Source organism: Cydia fagiglandana, chromosome 2 (genome assembly GCF_963556715.1).
Source record: "Cydia fagiglandana chromosome 2, ilCydFagi1.1, whole genome shotgun sequence".
Taxonomy (NCBI): domain Eukaryota; kingdom Metazoa; phylum Arthropoda; class Insecta; order Lepidoptera; family Tortricidae; genus Cydia; species Cydia fagiglandana.
The window spans coordinates 373828-396827 of NC_085933.1; the positions used below are offsets into that span (position 1 = coordinate 373828).

The 23000-nt window shown below is 43.9% G+C and overlaps 1 protein-coding gene across 1 annotated transcript; it reads left to right on the top strand.

Moving 5' to 3' along the window:
• The first annotated feature begins 123 nt into the window (after positions 1-123).
• LOC134672132 (protein dachsous-like) lies at positions 124-22919 on the top strand. Its single transcript, XM_063530041.1, has 40 exons — positions 124-215; positions 369-443; positions 1081-1239; positions 1456-1561; positions 1858-2002; positions 2451-2687; positions 2845-3052; positions 6684-6816; positions 7261-7420; positions 7659-7832; positions 8052-8245; positions 8484-8605; positions 9127-9227; positions 9487-9656; positions 9788-9963; positions 10302-10476; positions 10566-10767; positions 11454-11723; positions 11755-11979; positions 12029-12235; positions 12267-12380; positions 12521-12617; positions 12843-12969; positions 13194-13258; positions 13333-13454; positions 13912-14145; positions 16250-16375; positions 16542-16659; positions 17365-17462; positions 17869-18001; positions 18281-18382; positions 18462-18628; positions 18869-18967; positions 19541-19733; positions 20155-20264; positions 21204-21361; positions 21620-21826; positions 22068-22232; positions 22559-22670; positions 22821-22919. Exons 1-40 carry the CDS (start codon positions 137-139, stop codon positions 22917-22919), a joined length of 5964 nt encoding a protein of 1987 aa, XP_063386111.1. The 5' UTR covers positions 124-136.
• Positions 22920-23000: the final 81 nt, after the last annotated feature.

A 23000-nucleotide genomic window follows, 5' to 3' on the forward strand; every position in this document is an offset into this window, starting at 1 on the left:
ATTCTGCTACATGTTTACTCTTCGAGGGCATTGTCACATTTGCTACACCCTCATGTGCCTATTCAAGTTGTGCTCATATTTACAGATCATTTCAAACACCTCGCCATCTTCTGTTTCAGCAAGAAGAAGATGCAAGATGGCGGTTAACCTGTTGACTGCCGCGGCCCTGCTCGCTGCAGCTCCGCTCATCACAGCACAAGATGCTAACACCGCAGGTCAGACTTCACATTTAACTTAAAATAATCAAGGAGTGAAATGGCGGTAGTAAAAATTCAAATTTCAAAGGAATGATGTGGGAAGGATATACAGATGTCGCCACTACTTAAGGTGTGTCCGTTTGTCAAATTCTGTGTTTTTTTTTGTTTCAGGCCATGATTGCTCTTACATGCAAGCCATACCGCGGCCGGAGCGGCCTAGCGACTGGCCTACCTTTAACTTCGACGGTGAGTGAAATTATTTTTTACGTAGTAAATTAGGTACCTACATAATAACTTTAATAGAATATAATGATAACATAAGCTTACATTACTGATACCTACTGTAAACTCTGTTAATAGCCGTAACAATCATGATCATTAAATGTCTCATTAAGGACTATAAGGAAGGGCTACGCATAGTAGGTAGACATTATGTTATGAGACTGCAAGTAACATTTTCAAAAAGGATTCTTACCAAGTTTTACTTCAGTAGACGACAACGTAACTAAACTCGCATGCAGGTTTTCGCACCATCTATTAATCGAATGTCACCGTTTTCAGCCCACCGAGTAAAGCAGAACTATATCACAGGATTTCTATTGCTTGTAGTGACTGCTAGAAATTATTCTGGATCAGGCATAAAATTCCCCTCCCCAATACGTCTGTCCGCAAGGGAGGCTTTACGGCTCGGCGACGACATCGAGCGACTTGCGACGGCGGGAGCGATAACCACAGGTTAGAGCGAAAGGTCCGATCGCTGTGTCACGCTCCAACCTATGGTTATCGCTCCCGCCGTCGAAAGTCGCTCGATGGCGTGGCCGAGCCGTTAGGACCTTAGGACGTAACTCAAAAAGCGTTAAAATAAGGATGAGCTACCCTCCAGGCATGGAGTGGGCGACGCGGCCGCTGCTGCCAGCGCCGGACCGGCTGGACCTGTGCATGGACCAGTACTACCCCCAGTCGGCCACCTCCGGCATCCAGCTCATCTTCATGGACGAGGATGTGGAAGGAGAAATCGCCATCGCAAAACTGAACTATCAAGGTACCTGAAATTACTGACTTATTTTACTTATATCTTGTCAGCACTATTAAAGCAGTCAGTTTCTGATAATCTTATGATACTCCGCATTGAATTAGTAGGTACAATTGAGAACATGGGGTCACTTGGTATGGAGGTTCTACATGTTTTGTGTTTTATTGATTTAGAAAAAAAAATGATTAGTATTGCGGTATACATAAATGTTGTATTGTTGTGCAGGCACTGAGACACCGGTGATGCACTTCACGTCGGGCCGCAACGCCCTGCTCGGAGCCGTCATCAGGCAGGATGAAGTCGGGGAGTGGTACATCTACGTCACGCAAAGGTATTCCCAATATTTTCATACCAAGACACTTATTAGTAACTCGAACTTATGAGTTATGAGGCTTAGTTATGTCAGTAGGTACCTATCTTGGGTAAAAGCTGTGTCCGCGCCAATTCTTGGATTAAGTAAGTTGCCGAGTGGCTCCCCTAAGTAAGTCTTAGTAAAATCCTGGGTTAGCGCTAGAAGATTGATTACAGTTAGCTACTAAAAGACCTTGATGCCTACACAGTTTATGAGTGTGGATGGGTAGCTGGGTAGGAAAATTAATAAGGTTAATAATGAGCAAATTGTTACAGCCAAGACTTCGAGGAAGGCATGATCTACTATTTGTTCGAGATCCACGTGGAAGACGAGGACCTGGTGGCCAGCGTGGCGCTCACCATCGTCAACATCGACAACAAGCCGCCAAGGATTGAGGCGTTCGATGCCTGCCAAGTCGATGTGAGGCTTTGTCTCTGTGTAGCCTTTGGGCATTGTTATTTAACTAAATAAAACAGGAATTTATTGTATCGTATTAGGCTTTGTAATTAATCACAAGGAGGAAAGTACGTAAGGTCGCTTAAGACAAAACTGTGACGTGACAAGTCAATTTTTCATTTCATGATTTCACATGCACATAAATATAGGTAACTTATCGGTTTTGAGCCATTCACCGCACAGGCCTCCAGAGTTCGATACGTATTACGTACACAACGAATCGAGCGTAAACTATGAGGACATCAGCGTGTTATGAAATCAGTTTTGTGTTATTTATTTATTCGTATGGCAAAAATACAATCGTTCATATAATATGATATACGAGTATAATATAATTTTAGTAGCAGTACGCCCAGTTGCTGGATCCATCCCAGTTTTGTGTTAGCGATCTTTCAAAATTGTGTAATTACAGGAACTAGGCGACGCCCGCTTGACGGAGTGCGTGTACAACGTGCACGACCCTGACGGGCAGATCAGCACCAGCGTGATGGCCTTCGAGATCGAGAGCGACCGCGGGGACGAGGACATCTTCTACATCGAGGGCCACGTCAACTCCAGCGACTGGTTCACCATGACGATGACGATCGGCATCCAGCAGCCGCTGGACTTTGAGGCCAATGCGCTTCACATCTTCACAGTCAATGCCCTGGTGAGTTATTGATTAGGTACTTTGAGTTGAGTCTTGACTTATTCCCAGTATAATTGTATAACAGCGTGGTACTTAGGTACAAGATCGCACGCGAGTACAATAACAGGCGGTCTTATCACTAAACACCTTTTATAAGAAGCGCATCATTGAATTCCAGGATTCCGTGCCAAACATAGGCCCCGCATCGTCGGCATCGATAATGGTCCAGGTCCAGAACGTGGAGCACCGCCCGCCGCGCTGGGTGGAGGTGTTCGCCGTCCAGCAGTTCGACGAGAAAACGGCCCAGGAGTTCACCGTCCGCGCCATCGACGGCGACACCGCCATCAACAAGCCCATCTACTACGACATCATCACCGAGGAGGGAGGCAAGTATGCACGGGAGCAAGTACCAACATCGACCGTTACGCCGCCGCCGCTTCTATTTGAAAAGCCCACATTGCAGCAAATTAGAAGTACTAACCGACAAATTAAATCTCTGTATTTTATGCAAAGAAATCTCTTCATAGAAAATGTCCATTTAGCCACGACAGAACTTTTTCAATGACATATGTTTAGAATAGAATAGAATAGAATTCTTTATTGCGAAACCATGGTACATTTTATTGTTACAGTAAAAGGTTGTGAGAACACATGGCACCCTGTTAGGCCATTGCAAATAAAATCTTACATCTAGGTAGTTTATAAGCATTAGGACTATGCCTAATTTAAAATTAAATTAAAACATTTTCTACTTACAATTAAATAGTTGTACCTACTTAACTACATTATTATTTACACAGGGGATTAGTATTAGTACCTGGTAGTTACAAAAGAAAGTTATCTTCCATGAACTCTTGGACGGAATAGTATGCCTTCTCTATTAATACGAATTTTAATTTTGATGTGAATGAATTTAAGTTTTCTATGTTTCTGATATTGTTAGGCAGTTTATTGTAAATCTGGATGGCCCTGAAATAAGGGCCTTTTTTGTAGATGTCTAAAATTGGTTCCGGAGGGACGAGCTTATTATTTCTACGTGCGCTTTTACAATATTCAAATAATTTTATATTCTTTCTGACAAAAATTGAAATTTCTAGAATGTACAGAGAGTGGAGAGTCAGAATTTGGAGGTTGGTGAAATGTTTCTTGCAACTGTCGATTTGTTGTATATTAGTAAGTATGCGGACACATTTTTTTTGGGCTATAAAGAGATCATGAACGTCACTGCTATGACCCCATAATATAATACCGTAACGAAGCCAAGCTTGAGCGTATGAGTGATATGCGGACAAGGCGCACTCAGTATGTGTGTTTGCCTTTAGGATGCTCAGGGCTCAGTTTACTAAAGGCAATTATTACACCGGTCAAATCTTACAATAAAAAAACAATGCGTGATGTAGTTCTGTATTTTTTGTATATTGTTTATAGTCCTTGGAGGAATGTGAGACTATGTTTTGCAAGCAAAAAAAAGTTGTGCTCCCTGCGTAATTTGCAAAAAACTGCAAAAATTTCGGAGTTTTTTCAGTTTTTGCACTTTTATTATAAAACTATGGGTTTTTAGTCAAAACTTGCTATGTAATGTTAAAAGAACATTAAATTTGGAAAAAATTAAGCCCATGTACAGCGCCGCATGTTAAATAGTTCATGAGATATGGAACTTTAAAAAAAGGGTATTTTTTTCCTAAGAATGAAATTTTTAGTTTTTCCTATGTTTCAGGACAAATATGGGCACAACCGCTCATACTATAAGATATATTGCGATGAATAAAATTGTAGCCAATTTAATTACCTTTCATTTAAGTCCAAGAAAGGGTCAGTAAGTTCTACAGTTCTCTAGTTATCGTAAAAAAATGAAATTGCTATAATAAGGAAGGCAACTAATGTATTGTTTAAGGCATTGTCAAAATGCGTACAAAAGGCAGTACCATCGTCGAGAATGCCATCTACGATTAGCTTTTACCGGCCTTCTCCGATAGCAGCAGAGCGATGTTAGAGATCAACCATTTTTAATATGCACTCCCCTCTTAAGCACTTAATTCATTCAGTAATGAAATCAAGATACAAACTGTAGTTTGGCTTGTTTTTCGGCTCCACTTTTTGGTCGTAGCCATTGATTGTAGTCCCGGATACCGATTCTTATTTAAGAATTAGTTCTTGTTTTGATACGACCTTGACGATAGTTCACGGTGATTGGCGTGGTGTTGACAAAACGCACCGGAATCACTGAAAGTCGTGTCAATAGATATCTAGCTGTCGCTTTTTGGCGCTCTTGAGTGTACTGTGAGTCGTGTTAATACAAGATCACGATATAATCCTAACCAAAACAAATTGATACATCAGAATCAGCTACCATTACCCACGCTAAGTAAGTAAGTTTGTGCTATAGGCATGTATGTGACTCAGTCTTGTCAAGTTAACAGTATATATAACTTCTTCAGTGGTTTACCGTATTTACACGTAATATTTATTGAAAATTCTTTTCCAATGGCTCTTAAGGCTAAATATATGTGGAGCTACTGCTCAGTGAGTTGTCAATCCACGGGTTGTGACTATAAATACCTATTTCAGTCATTACTGTATAAATGTATTTATAGTCTGGACCAATTAAAAATAAAAATAATTGGACTAATTTGTCAATAGAAAATACGGCAAATACATATTGAAGTTTTTGAGTTACAAATTGGATATTTAAGTACCTATAACTAAAATTTTGTAAATTATTTGGCATAGACTATGGATATATATCCAATTTGTAACTCATAAACTTCAATATGTATTTGCCGTATTTTCTATTGACAAATTAGTCCAATTATTTTTATTTTTTTAATTATTTTTATGATTAACTAATTATGCCAAAAGAATGTCTCATTGCTAGAAAGTAATAAATGTATGCAATCTGCCCGGCTTGGCAGATCATGCATCATGATAACACACACTTATCTATACCTTACTGAATAAAAACTAGTTCATACTACGTGTTTCGTTTAGTTCTTCTTCTATTCCCGATTTGGTTTGTCAATCTATACACCTATGTATGTAGTTAAGACTCCTAGTAATAGGATCTTGTTAGTTAAAACCCGTGGATTATAACACAAACGTATACCTAGAGTGGGTAATGGTAGCTTATTCTGATGTATCAATTTGTTGTGGTTAGGATATTATCGTGATCTTGTATTAACACGACTCACAGTACACTCAAGAGCGCCAAAAAGCGACAGCTAGATATCTATTGACACGACTTTCAGTGATTCCGGTGCGTTTCGTCAACACCACGCCAATCACCGTGAACTATCGTCAAGGTCGTATCAAAACAAGAACTAATTCTTAAATAAGAATCGGTATCCTGGACTGCAATCAATGGCTACGACCAAAAAGTGGAGCCGAAAAACAAGCCAAACTACAGTTTGTATCTTGATTTCATTACTGAATGAATTAAGTGCTTGACATTTTGACAATGCCTTAAACAATACATTAGTTGCCTTCCTTATTATAGCAATTTCATTTTTTTACGATAACTAGAGAACTGTAGAACTTACTGACCCTTTCTTGGACTTAAATGAAAGGTAATTAAATTGGCTACAACTTTATTCATCGCAATATATCTTATAGTATGAGCGGTTGTGCCCATATTTGTCCTGAAATATAGGAAAAACTAAAAATTTCGTTCTAAGGAAAAAAATACCCTTATTTTAAAGTTCCATATCTCATGAACTATTTAACCTGCGGCACTGTACATGGGCTTAAATTGTTGCAAATTTAATGCTCTTTTAACATTACATAGCAAGTTTATACTAAAAATCCATAGTTTTATAATAAAAGTGCAAAAACTGAAAAAAATCCGAAATTTTTGCAGTTTTTTGCAAATTACGCATGGAGCACAACTTTTTTTTGCTTGCAAAACATAGTTTCACATTCCTCCAAGGACTCCAAACAACATACAAAAAAATATAGAACTACATCACGCATTGTTCTTTTAGAACATTTTTTTGTATGATTTGACTGGTCTATATGTTGCAGACGATTTCTTCTCAATAACGACGCTGGAGGGCGGGCGCGACGGCGGCGTCCTGCACGTGGCGCCCATCGACCGTGACGCGCTGCAGCGCGAGGTGTTCCGTCTCACGCTGGTCGCCTACAAGTATGATAACAGGTAAGCTCTGCGGTGTCGGTGTTTGCTACAAGTGAATTATAAACAACATGCTGTCTGGACTTCTACTCCACTTGATCGTTTCGCAACGTTACAGCAGCGGACAATGAGCGATGTAATTTGGCAATTTCCTCGATAAAATGAGTGACTGAAGTTAAACTCTGAGCAACAACGACTCTAAGTTGCTTTAGTTGCGCATTCTTTCAACTACGTCACTTATTTTATAAAGGTGATTGACAGTGATGACACACGTTTTCCACTACTGTTATGTACAGCAATGCAGCAGTGGTGTACAGCAATAGTTTCGCACCGGGATGGGGCCTATTCTGTGAGCCTTTTCAATTGAAGTACGTTGTAAAAAAACTTCAGAACCTATTTGAAAGTGACTGAATGTAGGTATACCTAGGTAAAGTGGAATTGATCAGTAACATACCTATAATTGTGCAGGACGTTCGCAACGGAAGCGAACGTGGTGATCATCATCAACGACATCAACGACCAGTTCCCGGAGCCGATGCAGGAGGAGTACCGCCTCAGCATCCCGGAGGAGACGCCGCTCACACTTTACTTTGGAGACCAGCAGTTTGGCTTCCACGATCGGGATCTGGTAAATTACTCCAAGACAAAATTGTTTGTAGGTTACCAGTTACCATCTTCTTCACGTAGGCAATACTCCAGATACCAGTCTCAGGTTCCGTTGCAGATGGAAAGTTTAATAGTTCTGTCGATTGTGGTTTTTGAAACGGGTCCTCGTCTTGAGAATTGTAAAGCTTTTTTGCTTCAGTATGTAAACTTGGACACCCCTTTGTTTTTATATTATTAATCCAGTAACCTTTGCTCTGTAGGGTGAAAACGCCCAATACGACGTGCGGCTGGTGAGCGTGCACCCGGAGAACGTGGCGTCGGCGTTCTACGTGGCGCCCGAGGTGGGCTACCAGGAGCAGACCTTCATCATGGGGACCGTCGACCACGCTATGCTGGACTATGAGGTCCCGGAGTTCCAGCATATTGAGATTCAAGTAAGTTGCTCCAAAGTCCAGAATTCACATATTTTCTTTCTTTGAAATTTCCCAACAGAGAATTAAAAGTATGTAGATGTAGATACCTACTTAAATTATGATTCATCATGTGACTTTTCGTTCTCGTTATATTTTTTTTATTTCGTTCCGATGAAACATTGTTATCTTGGCGGCTTAGGTCAATGATCTATTGAACTAATAATTCGTTCTTTGTGACAGGTCGTAGCAACTGACAGGATGAACTCGTCGCTGCAAGGCGTCGCCACGGTCTACATCGACCTGATCAACTGGAACGACGAGGAGCCGATCTTCGAAGCAGATTCCCACACAGTGACCTTCGAGGAGACAGTCGGAGCGGGCTTCTATGTCACCACCGTCAGGGCCAACGACCGAGATATTGGGGACAGAGTTGAGTAAGTGCCGTCCTGTGACGCAAGTAGTAATAGGCATGGAACCATGAACTGGGTGCGGTCGGAAGCATATTCAATCTCCAAGTATATCGGCCTGATCAAGTATAACCACGAGGAATCGATCTTCGAAACGTAGTCTCACAGAGTGAACTCGTAGAGACAGCCAGGACTAATGATCCAGGTCATGGGGACAGAGTTGAGTGAGTCTTTGACGATAAAGTAAACAATGGTTCGTTTCCAGGCACTCTCTGATGGGAAACGCTGCGGAGTTCCTGAGCATCGACGAGGCGACGGGCGCCATCAACGTCTCCATCGACGACGCCTTCGACTACCACCGGCAGAACGAGTTCTACATTCAGGTACCTACCATCGTTACTTGTTCTTACTGCAAACTCATCTATAAGGTCCAGCGACAGTTCCTGTCACCTAGTTTGAGAACAACTTTATCATGCAGTCTGCTGATCTAAAAATCAGGTCCGGCTTAACCAACTAATTGGAGCTGTATGTATGTATGTATGTATGTCACTTTATTGCACATAAACAGGTTTACATAAAATGGACAAAAACAAAACAAAAATAAAAATGTTACATTGTTTTTTTTTATACTTAGTTTGGGAAGTAAAGAAAATTTTAAAAATTGTGCTGCAGTCAAGATTCCAACTTGGGCCTCCTGGATACTAGCCTGAAACTCTTTTACTAACTGAGATGCCGAGATTTACTTACTTATATAATATTTCCACACATATTCTTCGTAATGTTTTATTACCTACTGGATTGACTATCAACTATCGATATCCTTTGTCGCAAATCTAAAATTCAAAATACTTAGCCGAAAAGCACATAAGATTACATAAATTATTATCTACTTTACTGGTTTTAGATACGAGCAGTGGACACCCTCGGCGACGGCCCCTACCACACGGCCACCAACATGCTGACCATCAATATTCTGGACATCAACAACACGCCACCGAGCCTTCGGTTGGTGAGTTATTCCTATCCAATCAATGCCACGCGCAGGTGTCATTTTTTTTAGTTTCTCAGTGGATCTCTTTTCTTAAAGGTGCTATAGGTAAACTAGGTAGCAACAAGTTGGCATGAGCGAGTGATAGTTTTGTCGCTGGGCTACTAAATCGCAGCGGCGGCCCTAATCATTACGAAGCTCCGGGCAGCAGATCTTTGCGATGTCCTTGTATTTTGTGCTAAAGTGTTCTATCTCTTTCTGGTGATAATTTTATTTTTAGCCCCGCGGCAGTCCCCATGTGGAGGAGAACGTCCCGGAAGGCTACGTGATCACCACGGAGATCACGGCCACGGACCCCGACACCACGGCCTACCTGCGCTTCGAGATCGACTGGGAAACCTCCTACGCCACCAAGCAGGGTCGGGAGACGCCTGCCATCGAGTTTCACAAGTAACCAGGACATATTGTAGAGATAGACCATTTTAAGGTTTATTACCCCAGGGGTGACAATGTCATGATAAGTTCAACTAATTTGTTATAATATATGCACATACACACACGTACAGTAATCTGTTTGACAGCTGCGTAGAGATCATCACCGTTCACAACGAAGACAACACAGGCGCGGCGAACGGCCACCTCCTCGTGAAGGAGATCCGCGACAACGTCACCATCGACTTCGAGGAGTTCGAGGTGCTGTACCTTACCGTGCGCGTCGTCGACCAGAACACCTACATCGGGGACGACTCCGACGAGAGTGAGACATACATTCAACTTCATTCAAAACACAGCCTCCACAACCTCAACCACAACCTCAGATACCTACCTATCTCCAATCTGTATTGTTGAATGAATCAGATTATGTTTTCTTCTTCCGTAAGGGTGCGGATCCATTATTAACGTTCCAACTTTTTCAACACTACCCAACCTACACTTTTCCCCAGCCTCGGCATTCCCTAAAAACCTTTATATTGGACGCCCCCTTGACCTCTTAGTACCAATTTGCAAAGGCAGAGTTAGTTGAATATGCGTGAGATATTCAGTGTGTTAACAGACTGTTAACTGCTCAGTTATTTAATTACTTAACTTCCCCAGTGACCTTCACGATCATAATCGTGGACATGAACGACAACTGGCCGATCTGGTCGGAGGGTTCGCTGGAGCAGAGCTTCCTGGTGCGCGAGAACGCCACCAGCGGCGTCGTCATCGGCTCCGTGCTCGCCACCGACATCGACGGCCCGCTCTACAACCAAGTGCGCTACTCCATCCAGTGAGTGCTGAAAGTGAAAGTCTTTAATCCACTCGTCTTATTACCGCTAGGCCAACAACGCTAAACAATCTTCTACATAACTGTTTCAGACCAATCCGTGACACCCCGGAAGACCTTGTGAACATAGATTTTCGCACAGGCCAGCTAACAGTCGGGCTGAACCACGCCATCGATGCGGACCTCCCGCCGCGCGAGTACCTGTACTACACCGTGACCGCCAGCGACAGGTGCACCGAGGAGGACCCCGAGGACTGCCCGGACGACCCCACCTTCTGGGAGACGCCGGGAGAAGTAAGAGTTGTCAATAAAAGGGTTAGGCCGGTGTAGGGTTTTGCGAGTTTGAAAACTGAATTTGTGGTTTACGTTTCATATACGGAAGGTTCTAAAATCGTAAATCAGATTATGGATTTGAACATTTTAGTCCAAATTAATGTTTCATTAATTTAGGTCTGTTCAAAAAGAAATAATCCATACCTACTCTCTATGATTGGAGAAATAGTTATTTGTTTTACAAGGGGGCAAAGTAGTTGTTTAACCTCTCGTGCTGATATTGATACCCGAGCAAGCGAAAGATTCCGAAATTGAAAAAGGAATCTTGAGCGTTGCGAGGGTTTCAAAGCACAAGGGTTAAACTAAAATTGCCCCCGAGTGAAACACAAAATTTTTCACCACACCAACCCGAAGCAAATATTATAAATGTAAAATATCAAACAAAATCAAACCAAATCAAATCCAAATGAATGTTATTAAGAAGAATTGCTGGTAGAATTGACTTTTAAAATCATCATTTAAAAGTCAATTCTACCAGCAAACATAAGAAAAAAACTCAAAATTTGCATTTGTTTACTTTGCCTCACATGTAAATAAAATACAACTTTGCTATCAGGTTTTGAAGTGCAAAGTAAGCGTTTTCGAGCTGGTGTGGTGAAAACAAACATATTAGTTTTAATTTGTTAATTATGTTGAAACCGCTCTAGATATCGATCTACATCACGGACACGAACAACAAGGAGCCGCAGCCGGACTACACGCAGTTCCAGGTGGAGGTGGAGATCTACGAGGACGCCGGCGAGGGCTCCGAGGTGGTGCAGCTGGTGGCCGCCGACCAGGACAGAGAGGGTGAGCTCACCTGCACCGCTCACACATGTAGCACTACCAGCAGCTCCAGGTCGAGGTGGAGGTCTACGAGGACGCCGGCGAGGGCTCCGAGGTGGTGCAGCTGGTGGCCGCCGACCAGGACAGAGAGGGTGAGCTCACCTGCACCGCTCACACATGCAGTACTACCAGCAGCTCCAGGTCGAGGTGGAGATCTACGAGGACGCCGGCGAGGGCTCCGAGGTGGTGCAGCTGGTGGCCGCCGACCAGGACAGAGAGGGTGAGCTCACCTGCACCGCTCACACATGCAGCACTACCAGCAGCTCCAGGTCGAGGTGGAGATCTACGAGGACGCCGGCGAGGGCTCCGAGGTGGTGCATCTGGTGGCCGCCGACCAGGACAGAGAGGGTGAGCTCACCTGCACCGCTCACACATCCAGCACTACCAGCAGCTCTAGGTCGAGGTGGAGGTCTACGAGGACGCCGGCGAGGGCTCCGAGGTGGTGCAGCTGGTGGCCGCCGACCAGGACAGAGAGGGTGAGCTCACCTGCACCGCTCACACATCCAGCACTACCAGCAGCTCTAGGTCGAGGTGGAGGTCTACGAGGACGGCGGCGAGGGCTCCGAGGTGGTGCAGCTGGTGGCCGCCGACCAGGACAGAGAGGGTGAGCTCACCTGCACCGCTCACACATCCAGCACTACCAGCAGCTCCAGGTCGAGGTGGAGGTCTTCGAGGACGCCGGCGAGGGCTCCGAGGTGGTGCAGCTGGTGGCCGCCGACCAGGACAGAGAGGGTGAGCTCACCTGCACCGCTCACACATCCAGCACTTAGCAGCTCTAGGTCGAGGTGGAGGTCTACGAGGACGCCGGCGAGGGCTCCGAGGTGGTGCAGCTGGTGGCCGCCGACCAGGACAGAGAGGGTGAGCTCACCTGCACCGCTCACACATGCAGCACTACCAGCAGCTCCAGGTCGAGGTGGAGGTCTACGAGGACGCCGGCGAGGGCTCCGAGGTGGTGCAGCTGGTGGCCGCCGACCAGGACAGAGAGGGTGAGCTCACCTGCACCGCTCACACATCCAGCACTACCAGCAGCTCCAGGTGGAGGTGGAGATCTACGAGGACGCCGGCGAGGTGCACTGCTCACACAATACGTATGCACGCGTGACAGGCACATTTTCACAGCAGCAGCAAGCGGTGAATGCGTCAAATCTGATGACTTATTAATCTTATCATTTGTTACCTACGTGCTTAAAAATTGTTTTTTTTGTGTACAGCGATTTACCACACGGTCCGCTACCAGATCAACTACGTGATCGACCCGGACCTGCGGCGCTTCTTCGCCGTGGAGCAGGACACCGGGCGCGTGTACGTCGACTTCACCACCGACGCCGTCTTGGACAGGTCAGACTGGCTAATAGTGCCTACCTATATTATATTATTTATAGGTATCTTTAGTTGCGAATTTCCTACATTCCGCACTTGAAGGTAATCGTATATAACTACATAAATTAAGAATTGCCTGTATTTTTTTTCCCCAACTATATCCATTAACTAAGTAGTACCTACAAATAGTCGGCATCAGTTTTTTAGCAGGCATGTGTTAATGTCATATAACTTGGTTTCAGGGACGGAGACGAGCCCACTCATAGGATTTTCCTCAATCTCATCGATAACCTGTTCTCCGAAGGAGGTAAGCCATCGTCGCCGATAACTTCTGAAAATGACCTATAACAGAGATAGTAATGTTTGAGGTGATGTTTACAGAGGGCTCCCGCAACACCGTGGCCATCGAGGTGCTGGTGATCCTGCTGGACGTGAACGACAACGCGCCGGAGCTCCCCTCACCCGACGAGACCAGCTGGACCATTTCAGAAGGCCTTACTCAGGTCTGAACCTTTCATGCACAGGGAATGCGATTAAATACCTTTGGAGGTCCGCAGAAAAGGAAATGACTACACTTAATGTTACTTGATGGTAAATACCCGATATAGAGATCCGATGTCGGAAAAAGGGATCTCAATATTTCACTCGATGTCCGCAACTATGTTAACTTACGCTTTGTGAAAGCTTTTTGTAGGTTTAAGAACTTACGAGATATAGGACTTGCTCAAGTATGTGCTGCGTGCCTTACTTGTAATTTTTTTCTAGAAATGCAGGATATGGAATGAGCTACCTTTGAGGTGTTTCCTTTGCGTTGAGCCAGCAATGCTTATCTGGCTCATCATCCCAAGGACATTCATCAACAATGCTTATATCTAATGGACGACTACATGACGACACCTATACCTATTAATATTTGCTGCTTATTTAAATCGATATTACAAACTAACTTTAAACGTGCAGGGTGTGCGCTTATCTCCCGACATCCACGCGCACGACCGCGACCAGCCGTTCACGAACAACTCGCGCGTGGCGTACGAGGTGGCGGGGCTCCGCGCCGTGGACCGCGACCTCGACGTGCCCGACCTGCTCACCATCGTCACCGTGCCCGACGAGGAGCTGTGGGAGTTCCACGGGGAGCTGGAGACGGCCATGGACTTGAGGGGGTACTGGGGCACCTACGAGATACGTATCCGGGTGAGTGCCGACTGGTTCTTTACTCGTGACTCATCCAATACCTTAAAATTTCTAAGATAATGAAAAATTTTGCTTCCACCTCCACCCATGGTATCGTCTTGGGTCGTCCCATTCGTTTTTCGTCAATTTCTTAAATTAGTCCTATTCTGCTTTCGTCACTCATGCTACATTCGTCACAATCGTCGGTGGCTTTCAATGTACAGACCTGTGAAAAAATATAGACTCATACTCATTTCAAGGTTTCGTTTAAAACCAGTTGGATATTTCTGAATATAGTTAACGTAGGTAAATAGTTCACTGAAATAAAAGTGTCAATATGTAGTTATTGGTTTTTATTGTTTATGTAATAAAGATAAAAATGTCAAACAGTTACCATATCAGTTATTTATACTATGAAAAATTATAAACTCAGTCTTATAATTTACTTCTTGTTGATTCAATATTTCGTCCAAGTACCCTTATTTTTTATAACTTCTATTAATCTTTTAGGCATGCTATCAATCAACTCTTTAAGTGTATTAGTTGAAATTTCAGCCCATGTTGATCGCAATCTTTGTTTGAGTTCGTCAACATTTTTTATTATTGGCTTTTCCTGATCATACACCTTCCTTGCTAATATCCCCCAGACGTTCTCCATCGGATTTAAGTCTGGACTAAGTGCTGGCCATTCTAATACCTGTATACCGAAATCCTGAAACCACTGTTTTGTAGTTGCAGCTACATGGGTGGGTGCATTGTCCTGTTGAAAAATTATGTTTTCGTCTTCAGTCAGCGTAATGAAGGGTAGAAGGTAATCATATAACATTGCTTGATAACGAACAGCATTCATACGTCCATCAATATATGCTAATTCTGTTTTTAGGTGCGCACATATACCGGCCCAGACCATGACTGAACCTCCTCCTTTAACTCGTCGAGACATCATTTTTTTCTCAAACCTCAAATCATGCCAATAATACTTACATCCATCGGGACCATCAAGATTGAATTTTTTCTCATCACTAAATATGACATGTTGCCAAAAGTCACCTTTTGTTACATATTTTTCTGCGAACTTAAGTCGATTCATTTTATGTTGCATTTTCAAGACTGGTTTACTAAGACATTTTTGATATTTAAAGTGTTTCGATTCAGCTGCCCACTTCCTTACTAAGCTTGGATCACAATTCAAATTATATCTGTGCACCAGTGATGATGATGATGCCCCGGTAGCCGATAATTCTCTTAAAACGGCGCGTTTTACGGTGGAGGAAAATCGACAAGGACGTCCTGAACGCTTCTTTTTGCCATAATTTTCGATTCCCAACTTTAAAAAATTTTTTACAACACTTTGAGATCTACCAATAGTTTCCGCTATTTCTCTTTGTGTTTTGCCGCAGCTTCTCAAGTCAATAATTCGTTGTTTTTCGATTGAACTCAATGTCACACCACGCGGCATATTAAATCACAAAAAGAAACTGGACAGATAGACCAATAATATTAAATTATACGTCTTGATTTTAGCTTCCGAAAACAACAATACACAAAACACGTCTTGCATTTAAAAGGTCTTGCTTGCGACTGAGTTTATAAATTTTCACAGTTCTATTCATCCCGTTCGAGACAAATGAGCGACGCTCCGGCGTCAAGGTCGCATGGAAAAAAACTGTGCACACAAATCAATCGCGCCCATTTTACGTTATACATTTGTTAAATGTTAGAGACATTTGTGGAGTAAAACACTGGAAACAGTAAAAAATATGTTTGAGTCTATATTTTTTCACAGGTCTGTAGAATGAGTGACGAAAGCAGATTAGGACTAATTTAAGAACTTGACGAAAAACGAATGGGACGACCCAAGACGATACCCCACCCATGACTTTACCTGTGTAGAAGTCGTAAAAAACTATCTACCCAATTATCACCTCCCTAAGAACTGAATTTCAAAAAATCGTTTTGATAGTGGAGCTTACAACATTTGAAGAGAAAGTTATAAAAAATAGTTAAGATCGTGCGTTGTCTGTCTGTGTGAAAGAAGTTACGTACACCTATCACCACCACTCTATAAGATTTTTTTTTATCATGATCACAAAAATACTAAATGTTATTGTGCTAACCTCTCTAGGCGTACGACCACGGCGACCCGATGCTGGACTCCTACGAGTGGTACCAGATCTCCATCGCGCCCTACAACTTCCATGCGCCTGAGTTCGTGTTCCCTCTCACCGGCACTACTGTGCGGCTTTCAAAGGTATCTAATAAATATATGTAAAATTTTGAAATATCTGAGTTGGTACATTAGTTACGCCACTGGAAACTAATGCGTTGATTCAACGGGAAAATTATACGGAAGAATAATGTGGAACGTCCTTTGTTTAGGGTAAAGCTTTCTATGGCATATAAATACTTATTGACAGGAGCGGTCAGCCAACGGCCCCCTGGTGACGGTGGCGGACACTTTCCTGGAGAGCTTGCATGCGACGGACGAGGACGGGCTCCACGCCGGCGAGGTGGATTTCTCCGTGGTGGCCAACGGTGAGACAATCGTAGCTCTAACCATATGAACTGCGTCGCAACCATAATTGTGTTTTTAGTTTTAAGATATATTTTGTAATAATATGTATGCTAGTTTTAAGGTATTTATCTATGGGCCAATAGTTGCCTGAAAATAAATCATTTCATTCATTCATTCATTATACTAGTATACTGTAGTACAGTCGCCATCAGATATATCGGAGCGGCCAAGGTGGTCACAAATATCTGAACACGCCTCTATTGTCAAAGAGTTAGAGAGCTTGTTCAGATATTGTGAACACCTTGGCCGCTCCAATATATCTGATGGCGACTGTACATATGCTTCTTAGGTAGTACTTTATCTATTGTAAAACAATGGTTCGTAGTGATCTGCAGTCCTTAGAAGCACTTGAAATGATACGCGACTTTAAAATCAGAACCTACCTCAGATGACTTCATTTAACATTTTAAGTAAATATTAGCCCCTGGAGATATATAGAAACCCGCCGCCGTTTCCCGTTTGGAGAAAGTAAACCTGCAGAAAAAGAGTCAGTGTGTGTTTTGTGAAAGATGAAAATGTGCGTTTGTGATCTGTAGGCTTGTAGGATTATCGAGGCTTGGCGAACATCTTACTCCACCAGAACTTTTGTTTCAACCGTTGCTGCTCCACTTGGGTTGTGCTTATTACTTATTAACTATTTAATTATCAACTTGCTTCTTTAACAGCCGACGCCGTACAATATTTCGAGATCGATAATCTCGGAGATAACAGAGGCGACCTGAGGTTGGCGCGCACCTTCGATGAAGACGTCAGGGAGTTCCAAGTATGTCATGAATATTAAAATAAATAGTAATAAATACCTTTGAAAGAAACCTTGAATAAATCGTAAAACTTTCACCCTAATGAGGCTACCACATTTGTCTGCTAGTCTTATATAGCTAGTATTCCTCCTGATTATCCATAGAGTATCACGGGTCAATATCTTCTATATCTTCGGCAATTCTAACTCAGTCATAAAGCTACAGCGGGGTTCGCCCATTTTTGCGCGTCTTGTCAAATATCAAATCTCACCACCTTCTATTTATGAATTAGTCAAATCCGTAAGAGAAGAATGTTGTCACTCTGCATCTGACATTCATCTGACTTTCCACTACGATAGATTGCTGTATTGCTTGGCTTTACTGCTGCACTACGGGAGAGTCCATGAACGAATTTTTCCTTATATTCAGGTAACGATCAGAGCGACGGACCGCGGCACGGACCCCGGCCCTCAGTCTACGGACACCATCCTGAACGTGGTCTTCGTACCCTCGCTAGCTGATCCTACCTTCGCAACTGATACCGCCACTGTTGCGTTCATGGGTAAGCAGTGTTTAGTTACATACATGACTTATTCACGTAGGTGACGGCCAGAGCGACGGACCGCGGCACGGACCCTGGCCCACGGGCTACGGACACCATCCTGAACGTGGTCTTCGTACCCTCGCTAGCTGATCCTACTTTCGCAACTGATACGCTGATTATTTCTGAAGGATCTTCCTTACCACTGCTCAAAATACTTACACTGAAGCAACGTAAATTAGCGTTCTTATGGACTCGATTTCATAGTTAATAACGTACCTACCTAATGCATTTTCACAGAACAAGTAGTGAATGTAGAAACCCAGCAGCTTCCACTGGCAGAGGACTTGAAGAACTACCGCTGCGAAGACGACTGCTACCCCATCTACTACAGGATAGTTGGTAAGAGTTTGTTCGTTTACTATCAATTTTGTCCTTTTTATTCTCAGCCCATTACAACTAAATGATTAAAACCTTTCAGAAGGCAACAGTGAAGGTCATTTCGAGCTGGACGCGTCGACGAACGTGTTGTCGGTGGTACGAGCTCTAGACCGAGAAGTAGCCCCGTCCCACCAGTTGGTGGTGGCCGCCAGCAACTCGCCCACCGCCACGCCCACCCAGGGCTCCCTGATCACCGTCACCGTCAATGTAAGTGAACATTATCATTTATCATCCACAACATCACGCCATTGACCGCTAGATGACCGCGACGCACCAAAGAAAAAACTAGTCTTCACAATTTGATTAAATGTAAAAATATTATTACGACATGTTTCGTGATAAATGTGTCTAGAAACTTATTTGGCGAACCAGTATAGTGTTTTTAGTTACAATGGCCACTAAGAGATTTTCAGAGACCACAATAATAACCTGAAATATTTGTTCCAGGTTCGGGAAGCGAACCCGCGGCCGATCTTCGTGAGGAGGCTCTACACCGCCGGCATCTCAACCCTCGACACCATCGGCAGGGAACTGCTGACACTGCAGGTGTGTTTACACGCACTGAATAACTTTAGTTTTGATATCATGCAATACCTACTGTCGTTAAAAAATGAGAAGCTTTAATTGTCTTCGTATGCTTGAGCAAAGCTCTTAACTTATGCGAGTATTGTCGTTTAGAGGTATTAAACAAATTCATGGCGTAAATTCTTGACGATAACGATATATCGTTACTACTTTTAAAAAAATCACGTATCTCGCACTGCTACTCAAAGTTAAAACGCAGTAACTCTGTATGCATATATATACCAAACGTAATTACCACATTTTTATTTTTATTGACAGAACAAGATACAAGTTTTTTTCAAAGTAGTCACGATATATTTCACTGATACAATCAAAGCGAATCACTGATTGAATCAGAGCTAATTCAACAGATTATAACACTTTCAGCTACGAGGAGTTTAGATAACCCGCGCTTATCGCATGCACAACGTGGCTCCGCTCGATAATGCACTAAGCTAAGGAACCTATGCTCGGGCCGGAACTGTTAATAGTTTGACTTCTTAAGATTTTTGTCATGCTCCTTTAATGTATACTAAAGAATGAATGGTTTCCCAGGCGAGCCACTCTGAGAACGCTCCTCTGACGTACGAGATCGACTCGGCCAGCATGCAGGTGGACGGCAGCCTGGAGACGGTGCGCGAGCTCGCCTTCCAGCTGAACCAGCAGACCGGCGTGCTGACGCTGCAGATCCAGCCCACCGCCAACATGCACGGGATGTTCGAGTTCGATGTCGTGGCCACAGACCCTGGTGAGATACTTCAGTATGCCCAACAGGCATGACAAGCCTGCTAGCTGAACCAGCAGACTGCCAACATGCATGGCGTCGTAGCTATGAATCCTGATGAAATCCCTCTTTTCTGTAGAGAATATATCCTTCCTTGTTTCCTCATTACTGATCCTCTCCAATGCTCTCCAATACGTACAATTTTTCTCCTTCCGAGTGGACGCCTGTATAATTATATCTCCGGCAGACGGTGGCATTCATCTTTTAACGAATTCGATCACTCCTTTATGCCTTTTTTGCTATTACACCAATCTTTCTCCATATTTCTCTGCAACCCTGCAAACGCAATATGGTTTTGTGATGACTACAAGATCTTTAATCGGGATAATAACACTATTGTTAGGTATTGGATATTTATTATTAAGTAACTCCTCTATTTGTTTAGCCGGAGAGACTGACAGGGCGGAGGTGAAGGTGTACCTGATTTCGTCCCGGAATCGCGTCTCCTTCATATTCGTTAACACGGTCGAGGAGATCGAAGCCAACAGAGACTTCGTGAGTACACTGCTATATCGTATTTTATCTTTTTATTATTTTTTTTACATTATGTAAGGATTTTTTTATCTTCAGCAACGGTATAATTTTTATTTTCTCAGGCATAACCCTAGTCTATTTATCTACTTATCGTCTTCGAGCAACACGGAAGGGAGGCGGCATTCGCACTATTTCCCCTCTGCCGAGTTACAAGATTAGCGCGTCAATTTATAATCTAGCGCGGGTAATAAAACTAGTTGCACTTGGATTTTTCACTAGACCGAGTCCAGACGCGCGCGTGAACACTGCTGCACAAAAATGCCTGTTTGCTCGGTTTTTTCTTATAAAAAGAGGTCGGGGACATCAAATTTACAACAAGAAAGTGTTACATTTCACATGTAATTTTTTTTTACATATCATACGTTAAATTACATTTAAATACAATTATTATATTTTAGTCTCAAGTAATTGTTGGATTTATCGATTTTGCTCGCTCAGTACAAATTGCGGATCGGTCGAGCGACAAATCCGACTTCTCATCTCTCAGAATACAATGACATACTTCAACGAAAATGTGTTTGTGTGTGTGTTGTGACACTAGTCACTCGTCCGTACGCAAAAAGAGATCGAGGTTTGCAAGATTTGTCTTTGACGTGTGTCATTTTCTATGTATTTGTGTCGTCATTACAGATTGGATTTTGTATGTAAGTGTGTCAGAAATGCGACTGTGTGCACCTTTCCCCCCGCGAAAAATGGCAGAAAGATTTGTACGGCGAGATATCGCTTGGGCCCCTCCCTTCCGACGTGTCGGAAGCCGGTGTTGCTCGAAGCTTATCGTTTATGTACAAACAGCAACACTCCTAACGTAAATCGGTGGTCCTTATTATAAAAGGCATAAGGTCTGCCGAGGTACAGTTAACAGTATGGGCGATGGTACCACAAACGTCGTCATGTTTTCAGATCGCGGAGACGTTCTCGACGGCGTTCGACATGACGTGCAACATCGACCAGGTGACGCCGAACACCGACGACAGCGGCGTCGCGCTCGCCGACCAGACCGACGTGCGCGCGCACCTCATCCGCGACGACATACCCGTGCCCGCCGAGGAGATCGAGTAGTAAGTCCAACATCTCCATCTCTGTCCCCCTCCATAACGTCAACGTCGACCAGCAGGGGACGCCGAACCGAACACAGCCAACAGCGGCATGACCCTCGCCGACTAGACGGATGTGAGCGAGCATCTCATCCGTGAGATTGTCACTAGTTTATACGGTGCTTTAACAATACCGAACCCAATCGAACGTTAGGAAGTGGTACTAAGAAATAATCATTGTAATACATCTAACCCATTGATTGAATGACATACATATTTCAGCATTCGCGCCGACACGCAGCTGCTGTTCACGATCCAGATGGCACTGCGCACGCAGGAGCTTCAGCTCCTGGACTTCGTCACGGACCTGAGCCCCGAGGAGAGCTCCGACGCCAGCCTCATCACCATCTACGTCCTCGCCGCGCTGTCGGCCGTGCTCGCCTTCCTCTGCCTGCTGCTGCTGCTGACCTTCATCGTCAGGACGAGGACGTGAGTCCCAAGCTACAGTACGCCATTGACTGCTATACAAACAGCACGTCATTTAATTGATTATTGATAAAACCATATAGGTAACAATAATGTTCACGCGTAAACTGAAACAAACTGAAACAAATGTCATATTATATATATATACCTAGGAAAGAATAAGTGACCACTAGAATTCACTGAGGCCTCGGTCACATCTTCTATCGTCAATGAGCTGATTGAGCGTGGTTGAAACGTGTTTCAGCCTAAACCGTCGGCTGGAGGCGCTGTCGATGACCAAGTACGGCTCCGTGGACTCGGGGCTGAACCGCGCCGGGCTGGCGGCGCCCGGCACCAACAAGTACGCCACGGAGGGCGCCAACCCCATCTGGAACGAAACCTTCAAGGCCCCGGACTTTGATGCCATCAGGTACTTCATCATTTACTCTGGTTAGACAAACACACACGATGAATGGAGAACTTCCTGCATCGCACAGCTATTCTTTGGAATGAACTCGCCTGCGGTATTTCCGGTCCGATGCGACCTTCAAACCTTCAAGAAAACGTGCGTACTCTAATCTTAATGGCCGGCAACCCACTTGCAAACCCTCTGGTGTTGCGAATCCCCGGTAATAGCTTACCATCAGGGGTCAGGGGCCTCGTCTACGCGGTTGCCTCCTAAAAAAAATTAAAGTTTGTTTAAGCTTCAATATTGAATGAGATTTGGTGTGTAAAAGAGTATTTGTTGTATTTCAGCGACGCGTCGGGCGACTCTGACCTCATCGGCATCGAGGAAATGCCGCAGTTCCGCAGCGACTACTTCCCGCCGGGCGACACCAGCTCGGAGCAAGGCTTCGGAGAACCGGTGGTAAGTAGGCAGGAGACCTTATAGCACTATACACATATTTTGGCGAGATCCGCCTCATATACTCACCTCCTACGACTTCCTAACCGCCAATCGTTTTAAACTGAAAAGAAATAGTTAGATGGCTACATAGTAAGATGTTGGTGTTTGCAGGGAGTCCACCGGGAGCTGCCCACCCACAGTAACAACTTCGGCTTCCACGCCAGCCCCTTCAGCACGGACTTCACCGACCGCCAGTTCAGGAGGAACTGAAACTGACGTGACTCACTCACTCGTTGCAATAGTTGTAAAAATGTGTAACGTACCGTCTAACGTCTATGCCTGCCTACATTA

What these genes read in the sequence shown, in the direction of transcription:
- LOC134672132 (XM_063530041.1), top strand. Translation starts at nt 137, where the DNA reads ATGGCGGTTAACCTGTTGACTGCCGCGGCCCTGCTCGCTGCAGCTCCG. An exon ending in TCGATGCCTGCCAAGTCGAT is followed by an intron (nt 2,003 to 2,450) that starts GTGAGGCTTTGT and finishes GTGTAATTACAG; the next exon opens with GAACTAGGCGACGCCCGCTT. An exon ending in CATCTACTACAGGATAGTTG is followed by an intron (nt 18,383 to 18,461) that starts GTAAGAGTTTGT and finishes AAAACCTTTCAG; the next exon opens with AAGGCAACAGTGAAGGTCAT.